Consider the following 14,907-nt stretch of genomic DNA (forward strand, 5'->3'; position numbering starts at 1 on the left):
AACTCATATAGTTTTTTTTTTTTTTTTTTTTTTTTTTTTTTTTTTTTTTTTCTCCCCATGAATTAGGTGGTTTGCCAAGCATTTCTTACATCCTGACTTTGTGTCTAACTATGCTAACATTGCTAATATCTTCCTCTGGGATGAAGGTCTTGGAGTTGACCATTTTCATGTTGGAAGGTCAGTAAGCTTGATTATGAGTTTGTATATGCATATAACTGAATATGCTTGTTGGTGGTAAATATACTTTGAATGTATGATGATGTTTAAATTGGGTCTGTTCATGTATGCATTTATGAACATATAATGTGATGGTTTCTCTTGTAAAATATGGATTGGCAAAGAATTTACAACGTGTATTCAAATTTTCAAGTGAAAAATTTGAAGTTTGAGTTTGTGTGCCTTTATTTCTTCCATGCAAGTATCTTAGAATTATTAAAGAACAAGGGCTTGAGATATCATAGCCAACTCTTGATCCTAATGTATTAGAGATTCATCATCATCTCACAGTAAGAGACAAAACATCAAAAGTACATAGGTTATATATCTTTAACAAGAAAGTAATGTTTCAGAATGAATAACCCTATAATTTGAGCAGAACTTTAGTACAATTGCCATCTACATGGAGTCCAACTGTAATATCTTTATGAATATTATCTGTAGCTATTGCCTTATGTTAAATTTTTTTACCTACAATAGCTTTTGCCACAAACTATTAGACTTCTATTAATATGAATTTCTCAATTTTGTTGTTTCTTGGTTGGGGTTTTAAGAGCAAGGACATCAAAATACCTCCTGTTTGGTGGGTCTTACAAGAGCAAATTAAATCTCACCTAATGTTACAAATTTTAATTATTCTAGTAAATGTCTAAGAAGGTAATTGAATTTCCACTTCATCTTTGGTCCTTCATGATTCAGATGAGTTATTAAATCTATATCCAGAAGATTAGAGATTCATGCCCCTTGCCCACAAACAACCATCAAAATAGATTTTACAAAAAATCTATCCTAGCAAGTAGTACGAAATAGTTAGGCACAACCATAACTTAGAAAAAATCCACAACAATTTTACACAATCATATGGGTCAAACTTTACATAGAATTGCATGAAACCAATATTCAACATTTCCAGTATCAAGTTACAGAGCAATAAACCTAGAGATAAAGAAGAATACCCACCAATAGAGAGATAAGACGGAGGGAGAAGAGAGGGGTGCCAAAGGCCATACCGTGTTATTGCCAAAAGAGAGAGACTTTCATGTGGACTGCAGTAACAGTTGAGGGTTTTGAGGAGATGAGCTTTGCGGAGTGCTGCTAGCGTGCGTAGGACTGGTTCAGCATCATGAGGGAGAGAGAATGGATTCTTGCAATAGGGGGACTGGCTTGCAATTGGACAATGAGAGGTGGAGGTAATTGCAATGGCTGATTGGGTGGGGGAGAAAGGGGGGGGGAGCCTCGAGAGTGGGGTCGAAATTTGTAGAACTTGAAAGGGGAGATTATTGCGGGGGCGGGGGGCAGAATTTTTTATATATAGTTACCCTTTGCGGCGAGAAACAGTAGCTGGAATTAATCCAACTTTTCGCCATAAAAAGCTTGTCCCCATTAACAAAAAATGTCATCATTATTTTTGCATTACATGGTATAAACTAGTGGAAAAATATATTTATCTTGCTGAAAAAAGTTTTTCCTCACCAATATATATTCGCCACGATCATCTCATCGTAAAAGGTTGGGTTTTACTCCCACCAACTCATTTGGTGTCAACAACCCACTTTTTACTACTAATGTATATCGTGTAAAAAGAAATAGTGGCAAAAGCACCTATTTGTTGCAGTATAGTAGTGCATACTGAAATAACTATCTCTATTAACAAAAAAAATTTGTTTTACGGCAATTGCTTTATTAGATAAGGAGTAAATTTAAACTGTATACAAGAAGGAATAATACATTCTATATATTTTGAAAAAAATAAAAGAGACATTATATCAAACTAGTGGAGCAAAATTAAACATAAAGTATAAATTATCAAATGCACATATTTGCCATAATGGAATTTGCTTTAAAATAACATTTATTCTAGTAAAAATTATCAATACCAGAGTAATATTAGGAAATCTATTTTTTACTTTACTTTATCATTTTTCTATAACGGATGAAGAAATTTTTACAAAAATATTAGGTAAAGAAGTTCAATTTAAATTTTTATTTCCTCCAGTTTCAAAAGAAATTAATGATTTAAAACAAGTTTCATTAATTAAAAAAATTAAATTTTTAACAAAAAATAATATTAAAAGAAAAGAAAAACAGATAAATTTTTTTAAAAAAAATTAGGATATAAAAGAATCGAAGAATAATTAAAAAATCCATTATTAATTCAAAAAATTAATAAATTTATAATTATAATTAAAAAAGAAGTATGCTCAACCTACTTAATGCTTTTTGAAATAGAAAACAATACATAGTTGAATTACTATATGAAAACAATTTCTCTAAAATGAATATTCATACTAAAGTTAAACCAATTCAAATGAATAATGAATTATTAGAATTCTGTAAAAAAGAAATTAATGATTTAATATCAAAACAATTAATTAGAAAAAGTAAATCATCATTGAGTTGTGCTACTTTCTATGTTTAGAAATAGACAGAATTAGAAATAGATGTTCCTCGATTAGTCATTAATTATAAGCCATTAAATAAAGTATTATAATGGATAAGGTACTATATCCTAATAAAAAATATTTATTATCCCGGTTTTATAATGTTACTATATTTTCAAAATTTGATATGAAAAGTAGATTTTGGCAAATTCAAATTACTGAAAAAGATAGATATAAAATGATATTTACAGTCCCATTTGGATATTGTGAATGAAATGTTATGCCATTTGAATTAAAAAATGATCCTAATGAATTTGAAAATATTATGAATGAAATATTTACTCATTTTACTCACTTTTCAATAGTTTACATAAATGATATATTAATATTTTCTTCATTTATTGAACAACATTAGAAACATTTAAACACTTTTGTTCAAATTACTAAACAAAACGGATTAGTTGTCTCAGCACCTAAATTAAAATTATTCCAGAATAAAATTAGATTTCTTGTACATGATATCTACCAATGAACTATTACACAAATTAGTAGAATAATAGAATTTGCTAATAAATTTTCTGATAAAATAAAAGATATCCAACAATTACAAAGATTTATAAGAAGTTTGAATTATGTGGCATATTTTTATTAATCTCTCCTACCATTATGTCAATCATTATTTAAAAGATTAAAAAAGAATTTACCGCCATAGATAGAAAAGCATACAAATATTATAAAACAGATAAAGGCTCATATTAAGAAATTATCATATTTAGGACTTTCATCTCCTCATGCTTTTAAAATAGTTGAAATATATACTTCTAATCTTGGTTACGGAGGACATATGAAACAAAGATTATTTGATAATCCTAAACAAATTATTAGATTTCATTCAGGATATTGGAATCCTGCTAAAAAAAATTATAATACTATTAAAAAAGAGATATTAACTATTGTATTATGTATTTCTAAATTTCAAAATGATTTATTGAATCAAAAGTTTTTACTTAAAATAAGATTGTAAATCAGCCAAAAAAGTTTTGCTTAAAGATGTGAAAAACCTGACTGCTAAACAAATATTTGTTAGATAGCAAGCCATATTAAGTATTTTTTATTTTAATATTGAACATATTAAAGGAGAATCTAATTCTCTTCCTGATTTTCTATCTCAGGAATTCTAATAAGAAAAATTATGTCATCCTCAAAATTCATAGTAAAGTCTAAATCTTCTTGTGCAGGCCACCATCTCCTTCTCACCCTTTACATTGTCCTTCTACTACTCCAAAGCCTTACACGAAATTGGAGACATTATCACAAAACATTAAGGCATCTTACAATCCATTCTCATTATTATCTTTTCCAAAACTAACAACATATTCCTAAGTTGTTTCTCCTTCTTCTTCTACTTATTCACAGATTATCAATTCTTCAATATTATCTCAAAATTCTATAACTCATATTATCCTCAAAACTCATTGGCATCCAGTTTTTCCTATTGAATTTGAATTACAGTATTTTTCTGATCCTAAAAAATTACTTAATACTTTTTTTTATTACCAGATTGGTATTATATTATCCTCAAAACTCATTGGCATCTAGTTTTTCCTATTGAATCTGAATTACAGTATCTTTCTGATCCTAAAAAATTACTTGATACTTTTTTATTACCAGATTGGTATTATGATCTAGAAAATATTACAAAAATCTAGAATGTTTATGAATTTATTTTAGTAAATATAGATTCTATTATTAATTTTGAAATCCTCTATTAACTCAATATTCTTCACCTGCATCTCCGATTATTATTTTTCATAAAATTAAATATTAAACAAATTCTTACCTTATAACAGTGAGAAAAAAGCCTTTATCTAACAAGAGAATTTCCTCAACCAAATGATCCATCCTATTTTGATTATTATGATTATTAATAGACATAGACAAAAACATTTTAAAGACAAAACAAGAATTTGTACCATTTTTTATTTCTTCACTTTGACAAATTATAAGAAATTAAAACATTCACATGATGGTTCCTACTATGGTGAGATCAATTTAGACCAAAAGCTCTCATTCTTTCCATTTCTCTCCAAAAGAGCCTCCAGATTTTTTTAATTATAAAATAATTATCCACCTTCCTTATCACACTGTCCACCACTTCTTCTTTTATTCTTTAAGACTTTATTATTCCAACTTTATGATACAACTATATTTTTAAAATTTGATATGAAATATAAATTTTGACATATCCAAATTGCTAAGAAAGATAAATACAAAACGACATTTACAGTCCTATTAGTATATATATATATATATATATTAACATATATAAATATAGTAATACTATTGGTATTGTTAATACTAAATAACTATAGACTACACCAAATTACCATAATAAAATATAATAATATATTGATACTAATAGTATTAAGTTACTAATACTATACTAATAGTAATATTAATACTAACATATTATGATAGTTAACTGTATTACATATATTATGTTATAACGCTTATAATATATTAATATATACTAATACTATATATTATACTATTATAATATTAGTACTAAGTGTATATATATAAATGATTACATTACTATATACTATACTAATAATGATCACTAACTAATAGTGATATAAATTATAAATCATAGCTTGAGAAGAAAGTAATCTTAATTCTCGTGTGTTAATTTTGTAAACTCTCATCATATTACACGGTAGATTGATAGTTAAATACATATATTATGCTATAACTCTTATAATATATCCATATATACTAATGCTATATATTATACTATCATAGTATTACTACTACATATAATGATATTAATATGATATATAGTTATAGTGAATCAGTATAATTATATAATAGTATTAGTATTAATATATATATATATATATATATATATATATATATATATATCACTGATAGTTATACTATATCACTATAGTAACATCTAATGATTTAGTATTGGTAATACCATAGATAGTTATAATGAATCAATAATCAGAACAACTATATAATAGTATTAATATTAGTGTATATATACAAGTGATAGTTATACTAATAGTATTAGTATTACTATATCACTATAATATCATCTAATGATATAGTATAGTATTGATATAATTACTAAAATTATAATGTTTTATCAAAAGAATATATTAAAAATTAATTAAGCCATTAAATGTAATTAATATATATTTTTATATTAATATGGTCAAATAAATTACAAATATTCATATTTGATATTAAAAGTTTATATTGTAAATTAAAATATAAAATTATTTTATATGATATATATAATTATATATATTATATGTAAAAATTATATGTATAAAATATTTTATATAATATTAAAAATTAATTTATATATATATTTCTTTCTAACTAGTCCAGTCCAGCTCCGAAAGTAGGAAACTAAAACCAAACCGGTTTACCCGGTTTGCAAAATATAAAAACTGGCCCTACGAGTGTGGTCCACCGGTTTTACGGTCTAAACTTTTTCCCCCAATTTTATTCAACTCGATTTGATTATTCTGGTTTTTGTTGTTGTGCATTTTAAATTAGTTCGGAACTGCTCTTGAGCTTCGAGGTTGAAGTTCTAGGGTGGTTAGTGGGAAGGATCCTGCAACCGCATTTTGCTTGTTTCTCGATATCTTCTAGATTGTGAGTTAATGTTGGATACTCTTGTCCGATGCTATACTCTCCCTTGTTATTTGAATATTAAAAGCCGTGTTGCACTATTTCTGACAGAAGTTTAGGCAATTTAATCTAAAATTAGTATAATTCTGTTCTTTTTGTTTTTTGGTTTTCTTTTTCATGCAACTGTTGCTATCATCATTCCATCGAAGGTGATTTTAACTATTTACTTGTTTAAAATTGAATTCCAAGTTTTAAGAAATGGATTAAAGATAGATTGACAACATTATTTCCTTTCACAACCAAAAGCAAAACGTTCTTGTACATTTTTTCTCTCCTCCCTTGGGTGACTGGGTCTATGTGGTGGCGTCAACTAAGTCTGACTTTAACACAAACAATAACAACCAAACTACCATGCTGGTATTGTATTCCTCGAGGAAGAGAGAATCAAAAGAAACTTTTCTGTTTTAACTTTAAACAACAAAACATAGCACGATGCAAGTCTAAGAAGCAAGCAAACATACGATCATACAGACAGAACCACGTAACCATTCTCTCCACACAGAGGAACCCCATAGACACAACAAGACACTTGCCATTTAATCAACTTCCTCAATCTTGGGACCAGCACCGCTTCCACTCCCAGTTGGAGGAGCATCCTCGTCCATAGCTCCACCCATATCACCACCAGCACCTTGGTACATCTTGGCAATGATTGGATTACAGATACTCTCCAGCTCTTTCATCTTGTCTTCGAATTCATCCGCCTCAGCTAGCTGGTTCCCATCAAGCCAATGGATGGCCTGATCAATTGCATCTTCTATCTTCTTCTTGTCCGCAGCTGGAAGTTTCGCAGCAATCTTCTCGTCCTTGATGGTGTTCCTCATGTTGTAAGCGTAGTTCTCCAGAGCATTCTTCGCCTCCACCTTCTTCTTATGCTCCTCGTCCTCTGCCTTATATTTCTCGGCCTCCTGCACCATCTTCTCAATCTCTTCCTTGGAAAGTCTGCCCTTGTCATTGGTGATTGTGATCTTGTTCTTCTGTCCGGTAGTTTTGTCCTCCGCAGAGACATTCAAGATTCCATTGGCATCGATGTCAAAGCACACAGTGATTTGAGGGACTCCCCTGGGAGCAGGAGGAATGCCAGAGAGCTCGAACTTGCCCAGCAAGTTGTTGTCACGGGTTCTGCTACGTTCACCCTCGTACACCTGGATAAGAACACCGGGCTGGTTGTCAGAGTAGGTTGAGAACACCTGCTCCTTCTTGGTGGGAATTGTTGTATTCCTTGGAATCAAAACAGTCATGACACCTCCAGCAGTCTCCAAACCAAGGGAAAGAGGAGTGACATCCAGCAACAACAGGTCCTGCACCTTCTCATTACCCTCACCACTAAGAATCGCAGCCTGAACAGCAGCACCATAAGCAACAGCCTCGTCAGGGTTGATGCTCTTGCATAGCTCCTTCCCATTGAAGAAATCCTGCAACAGTTGCTGAACCTTGGGGATCCTAGTAGACCCACCAACTAGAACCACATCATGGACACTGCTCTTGTCCATCTTAGCATCCCTCAAACACTTCTCCACCGGCTCCATACACTTTCTGAATAAGTCCATGTTTAACTCCTCAAATCTGGCTCGGGTAATTGTTGAGTAGAAGTCTATACCCTCATACAAAGAATCAATTTCAATGGTTGTTTGAGCAGTAGATGAAAGAGTCCTCTTCGCCCTCTCACAAGCAGTCCTCAACCGCCTAAGAGCCCGTGGGTTTCCACTGATATCCTTCTTATGCTTCCTCTTGAATTCCTGAACGAAATGATTCACCATCCTGTTATCAAAGTCTTCACCTCCCAAGTGAGTATCACCAGCTGTAGATTTCACTTCAAATATACCCTCTTCAATGGTGAGAAGAGATACGTCAAATGTCCCGCCACCCAGGTCGAAGATGAGCACATTCTTTTCACCAGAACTGCTTGCCTTCTTGTCAAGCCCATAAGCAATAGCTGCGGCAGTTGGCTCATTGATAATACGCATCACATTGAGGCCGGAAATGACACCAGCATCCTTTGTGGCTTGACGCTGAGAGTCATTGAAGTAAGCAGGGACGGTAACAACTGCATTCTTAATGGTTGTACCAAGGTATGCCTCAGCAATCTCCTTCATCTTTGTAAGAACCATGGAGGAAATTTCTTCAGCAGAAAACTGCTTCTCTTCCCCCTTGTAATTCACCACAATCATGGGCTTATCTGCGGGACCGGCAATCACCTTGAACGGCCACATTTTTATGTCGCCTTGCACGGAGGGATCGCTGTACCGCCTGCCGATCAAACGCTTCGCATCTGGATTCTCAAAAAAGGAACAATTTCATTCAGAAGCATTATCAAAATGATCTTTGGGTTACAATTTCATTTAAGAAAAAAGTGACACTTATAATCAATGGCCCTAACTACTACGTCACAAAACAAAAGAGAAGCGGTAATCACTAAGCAAGGCGTTACAAATTTGAACCAAGAATAATATTTTGCTAAGCCTTAGATTGATCGAAACAGAACCAGAATTCGGACTTAAAAACTCTCGGTTTTTAAAGCTTAAGAAAAGAAATTCCCTCGACATGAAGAATAGATTAAATGCAAATTTATCTGATTTTCACATATAAGTATATATTATGAAAAACGCAATAGATCATAACCACAAGGTCTAAAATGGAAATTATTCTGAAGATATAGATTCCTGCAAAAGCAGATCACCATGACTAACAATTCAAAACAAAAAAGAAGCTGTAAGCACTAAGCAAGACGTTACAAATTTGAACCAAGTATAATATTTTGGTAAGGCTTAGATTGATAGAAAGAGAACCAGAATTCGGACTTAAAAAAAACACTCGGTTTTTAAAGATTAAAAAAAGAAATTCCCTCGACATGAAAATAGATTAAATGCAAATTTATCTGATTTTCCCATACAAGTATATATTATGAAAAACGCAATAGATCATAAACACAAGTTCAAAAATTCACCCTGGAAATTATTCTGTACAAATAGATTCCTGCAAAAACAGATCACCATGACTAAAAATTTAAAACAAGCATTGTCCCACTTCTCCCACAACTATAATGATCGAGAATTTATTTCTGTTACTCCATATAAGGAGCTGCTTTTTATGAAAATGTAATCGTAGTGAATTCATCTGCAGCAGCTACCCACGACTCAATTTACAAGAAAACAGAGCCACTTGTTAACGCATTTCGTTTTCCAATTAGACAATTAAACGCATCACAAATAAACAGAAAGAATAGAAGCTAAGGACGCTCTAATCCTAACATGAAATACTTAAAAGAATTATCACAGAGCAGAGAACTTACCGAAAACAGTGTTGGTTGGGTTCATGGCGACCTGGTTCTTGGCCGCATCGCCGATCAAACGCTCGGTGTCAGTGAAAGCCACATAAGACGGCGTCGTCCTGTTCCCCTGGTCATTAGCTATGATCTCTACGCGGTCGTGTTGCCAAACACCCACACAAGAGTACGTAGTCCCCAAATCGATACCAATCGCTGGACCCTCACTCTTTGCCATGGCTAAACCACCAAAAATATACTCGTAGAAAGAAAGCTAAACGAAAACAACGGGAAATTGTAATTTGAGAGAAGAAAAATCACAGAGATTCTCGAGAGTTGATTTTGGTTTTGCTGAACTGAGGAGCGAACAGGGGAGAGCTGGTTTATAAGAAGAAAGTACGATTTCTGGAAGGTTCCCGATCTGGGATTGTGAGCCGTCGGATCAACAATATTTTTTAAACGGCATTAATTTCTCATTGGAGGGGCTCTCCCGCTTTTTCTTCACTCTTCTTCTATAACTCTCTAGGCGGTTCGAGAAATTTCTGATATCGTGTTTTCTTAATGCGACACGCCGTTGAGAGGATGAGAAATCTTGGCCGTTGAAAGTATTATTTTTTGACCATTTTAAAAAATAATAAGATTCTGAAAAATATATATCCATATTAAAAAGACAATTATAGTCCTTTTACTTATAGTGAGAATGTTTGAAAGAGGGACTAATTTTGATGAGTTCTTTTTTTTTTTTTTTTTTTTTGAGCAAGTTTAAGAGGAACTATTTGCTATATATTTCTAATTGAAATCTGATTTCTATAAATTTTTTCCAACACCACAACACAACATGGCTTAAACATCCCAAGAACACCCAATATACACAACTGAGTTACAGTGCTAATATATAAGTGCAATAAAAGTAACTCAAGCCTCACCCTTCAAGCCTCTACAGCTTTTCAATTACTCACAAACAAAGACCAGATTACAGTACAAAGAAATCTATATATATATATATATATATATATATATATTTTATATCACCACCAGCTCCTTATTTCATTTTGGCAATGAACGGGTGGCAGATGTCCTCCAGCTCCTTCCATCTGATTCTCAAACCCCCCTGCCTCGGCATTCTGGTTCTTATCAAGCCAAAGGATAGTCTGCTCAATTGCGTCTTCAGTCTTTGTCAAAGCGCTCTTCACAGCTCTGTTTTTGTACCTCATGTAACAAGCACAACTTTCCAAAAGCATTTTTTGCCTTAACCTCATGCACCTTATCTTCGGCCATGTTCTTCTTCTCCACCTTCTTCTTCCCCTTGTCTATCTCCTTCGTCTTATGCTCCTTTTCCTGATCCATATCCTTCTCAGCCTCCTGCATTTTGGTTTTGGTCTCATTCTTGGGTTCCTTATGCTTTGGCGAAGCTTCACCCATGTCACCATTAGCAACCTGATAAGTCCTGGCAATGACTAGGTCGCAGATGCTCTCCAGTTCCTTCATCCTGACCTTATATTCATCTGCCTCGGCATTGTGGTTCCCTTCGAGCCAATGGATAGCCTACTCAATTACATTTTTGATCCTCTTTTTTTCAGTTGCAAGGACCTTAGCTGAAATCTGTTGTGCCTCCGGCCGCTCAGAAATCACACCCACAATAGATAGAGACAGTATTTAAGTGGTTCGGCAACTTGCCTACGTCCACTGAAACGGAAATTCAATTTTTGAATATGTTTGTACAATTTTACAAACACTCATCAATAACTCTTTATCTCTCTCAAATGGCCCCTGTTCTGGGTTTTCCCAGAACCCATTTTCGCCCTCAGCCCTCTACCCGATCTCTCACCTCAGTGAGGATAATTTTCTCTTCACAACTCATCTTCTTTTATAGGAGAGCCATGGGGGACAAAACTCCCACGTTTCTTGACCAAGAGGGAGGTGTATTTCGGTGCAGCAATTCCTGACTTGGGAGAGGGTGGGTGGCCTAATATTCCAAGAAAGGAAACGGTGCAGACATTCTGGGGTTAGTGAATGAATTGCTATGGGTTTGGTTTCACACTGCAGGTGGCTTCCAACAATTACCCCCTCCACTCAAGTGTGCCATACCAGGCTGCTTGCAAACTGATTCAGTCTTCAAATGATTGCACTCCTTCATTGGAATGCTTGTCAGCCGTGAGAGATCCGCTATCAAATGCATCTGCAGGTACGTCTTCAAATGGATGTCCAGACGCTTCTCCAAATGCATCTTCAAATGCATTAGCATCGTCTACACCCACGGAGCTTGCAAGGGATTTTCTTCAGAGGAGATTTATAAGTGCTTCACTGCACAATCCCAACTCTCTAGGATTCTTCTTTCACTCGAGTCCATGAGTCCGCACTCATGTACACCTTGAGCAAACTGAGCTTCACTTGAGCCACAACCGAGCGAACAATCTACCTGGTGCCTTTACAGCTTTCAAACCAGGCTCCACAATCCTACAATCACACCAATCTCCAACTTGGAGACTGGTTCTCAACATGCCGAGCTCTATCTCCAGCATGATCCCTTATCATCTATACAATTTTACAGCTCATGTCTTCAAGTCAGAAGACTAACTAAAGTGATGCATAACTTTAGTTCATCACGTACAATACCCTTAATTAACATATTTATATATAGGGCAACACATTTCCCACTGCACTGGGAATCAATGGTCTCGCACGGACCTTGACACATATCAGAGAACCTGTTGCTGATGTCTCCTTCTCCGATCTGGGTGACTGACCCTTCATCCTGCTGCTGTCTTCAGTCGCATGTACTCATCTTGTGTGCAGTCTCCGACTTGCATAATCTCCCTTCTTGCAAGATTTTTCTTCATACCGTAGTTCACTACCTTCATTCAGCAGGATACATTTTAAGGTAGTAACCACCATGAAAGTCTGATCGTCTTGGCAGTCATGTGATCATCAACTTTAAGTGTAGATATCCCTGGAACATCTGACGTTTTGTTCCCATCTTTCACACCTGTACTTCATGTCGTGGTCTAGGGAGATTTCTTTAGAAAAGTAAAACTGGGTTCCTTTTACTTTCTCATCTAATTCACACGACCATTACCACGAGCCAAGACCAATGAATCATTCGTGACCTTCCATGCCTTTTTGAGAAAACACAACTGAATGATTGCTGTCTTCAAGTTGTCTTTAACAGCATTGTGCACTGCAAGAAATGCAACGCCATGTATTTCTTCAGTCACCATATTCACAGCATTATTCTCAACTTTCTCCTGATTTTAGCAGTCTCTTGTGGTCTGTCTTGCCACAAACTCGAGATCTTGCTAGAATTTCTTCTGCGCACCTCCTCATCTAGGATAAGATCTCTTACATTAAGAAACTTCGACTTCGACTTCTTTGCAGAATTACTCATAGCCATTCTCATGACCTCCCAACCTTTTGACTACAACGCCAAATGCTATTGGGCAACAATAGTACCTTCTGCCTTTTCTGAAATTGAATTGTTTCTTCATGACATTGCTTTAATGAATTTACCGTAGAAATGAATAGTACCTCACTAAGTCAGTTCCCAGGAAAGATTGGAGGGTCACAATGGACACACTTAAAATTTCCAATCTCCTAGACAGAACCTCCTTAGACTGTACGTATCCACACTACCACACCAAAGCTTCATCTGCACTTTGTTATTTGCAACTGGCTTTTCAAAGAAAGCCACAATGAGATCCGATGCGGTTCTTCTCTTAATAACAATATGCTCCATGAGTTGTCTTACTGCCAAAATCTGCTGATATAACAAGTTAATCAGCATCTTCCAATGATCAGAAGTTTGAGGAGCAAACTTCACGATCCCGACTGGCTTAAATCAAGCCCAAACGAACCGAGTCCGGCAACATTGGACTCCAGCTGGTTGACATCAAGCTCCAAAACCAATGAGTCTAGCACGACTCCAACTGGCTGCGATCAAGCCCTAAACACATGAGTCCATCATGACTCCAACCGGCTGCGATCAAGCCCAAAACAAATGAGTCCATCATGACTCCGATTGGCTACGATCAAACCCACAACTGATCTGCAACTATGAACGGTTCAGATCGAAAGTACCGATGGCGAATATCAACATTTCCACCGTACCGATGAGTCCGGAATGATCCAAATAGTTTGTCACCACTATTTGATCATTGCGATGGAACTCCAACTAGCGTGGATCTAGCCCAAAATGATCTGCAACACGTGGACGGTTCAGATCGAATGTACCGATGGCGAATCTCAACATTCCCACCGTACGGATGAGTCCAGAATGATCCAAATAGTTTGTCAGCACTATTTGATCATCACAACGGAACTCCAACTGGCGTAGATCTAGCCCAACATGATCTGCAACACATCGACAGTTCATATCGACAGTACCGTTGGTGAATCTCAACATTCCAACCATACGGATGAGTCCGGAATGATCCAAATAGTTAGAAAGCACTATTTGATCGTTGAAATCGGACTCCGAATGGCTTAGATCAAGCCCAAAAAAGATCTGAAAAACGGACGGTTCAGATCCGTCTGGCGCGTGGTATGCACGCGCTCGGGTAGGGCGTCTGGGGGGCGCGTTGGTGCGTGTAAAACACGCGCCACAGTAGCTTGTGCGCGTGGGGAGCGCGTGAGGCGCGTGGAATTCACGCGCCGAACACGTGTCTTCAACCTCTGGAGCGCGTGAGGGCGCGTGGGCGCGTGTGGCTCAATCGTCTTCCTCCTTCAACCCGCGTGGGGGCGCGTGGATGACAGCAGTGCACGGGCGGACCTTCTAGGGGCGCGTGTGGGCTCCTCCGACCTCTGTTTTCGATTCCATTTGCGGCAACAGATTCGTCTCGACGCGAGGAACAATGTGGTGTGATCAAAAGTTGATTTTGATCAATTGTAATTTTCTGGGTAGCACGAACCGAAACTCTGATACCATTTGTTGCGCCTCCGGCTGCCCAGAAATCACACCCACAATAGATAGAGACAGTATTTAAGTGGTTCAGCAACTTGCCTACGTCCACTGAAGCGGAAATTCAATTTTTGAGTATGTTTGTATAATTTTATAAACACTCATCAATAATTCTTTATCTCTCTCAAATGGCCTCCGTTCTGGGTTTCCCCAGAACCCATTTTCGCCCTCAGCCCTCTGCCCGATCTCTCACCTCAGTGAGGATAATTTTCTCTTCACAACTCATCTTCTTTTATAGGAGAGCCATGGGGGACAAAACTCCCACGTTTCTTGACCAAGAGGGAGGTGTATTTCGGTGCAGCAATTCCTGACTTGGGAGAGGGTGGGTGGCCTAATATTCCAAGAAAGGAAACGGTGCAGACATTCTGGGGTTGGTGAATGAATTG

General features: G+C 35.8%; 1 protein-coding gene across 1 annotated transcript; it reads right to left on the minus strand.

The window, feature by feature from the left end:
* Positions 1-6,637: 6,637 nt before the first annotated feature.
* On the minus strand, positions 6,638-9,935 carry LOC122291765 (heat shock 70 kDa protein 4-like). The gene is made up of 2 exons (XM_043099733.1): positions 9,595-9,935; positions 6,638-8,574 (listed from the first exon to the last, which is right to left on the minus strand). Exons 1-2 carry the CDS (start codon positions 9,803-9,805, stop codon positions 6,839-6,841), a joined length of 1,947 nt encoding a protein of 648 aa, XP_042955667.1. The 5' UTR covers positions 9,806-9,935; the 3' UTR covers positions 6,638-6,838.
* Between the last annotated feature and the right edge of the window lie 4,972 nt (positions 9,936-14,907).

This window comes from Carya illinoinensis, chromosome 13 (assembly GCF_018687715.1).
Source record: "Carya illinoinensis cultivar Pawnee chromosome 13, C.illinoinensisPawnee_v1, whole genome shotgun sequence".
Classification (NCBI taxonomy): Eukaryota; Viridiplantae; Streptophyta; class Magnoliopsida; order Fagales; family Juglandaceae; genus Carya; species Carya illinoinensis.

Excerpts from the sequence above, each read along its gene's own strand:
- LOC122291765 (XM_043099733.1), bottom strand. The coding sequence starts at position 9,805 with ATGGCAAAGAGTGAGGGTCCAGCGATTGGTATCGATTTGGGGACTACG. Across the intron at positions 8,575-9,594 it reads CCCAACCAACACTGTTTTCG|ATGCGAAGCGTTTGATCGGC; the intron begins GTAAGTTCTCTG and ends TTGAGAATCCAG.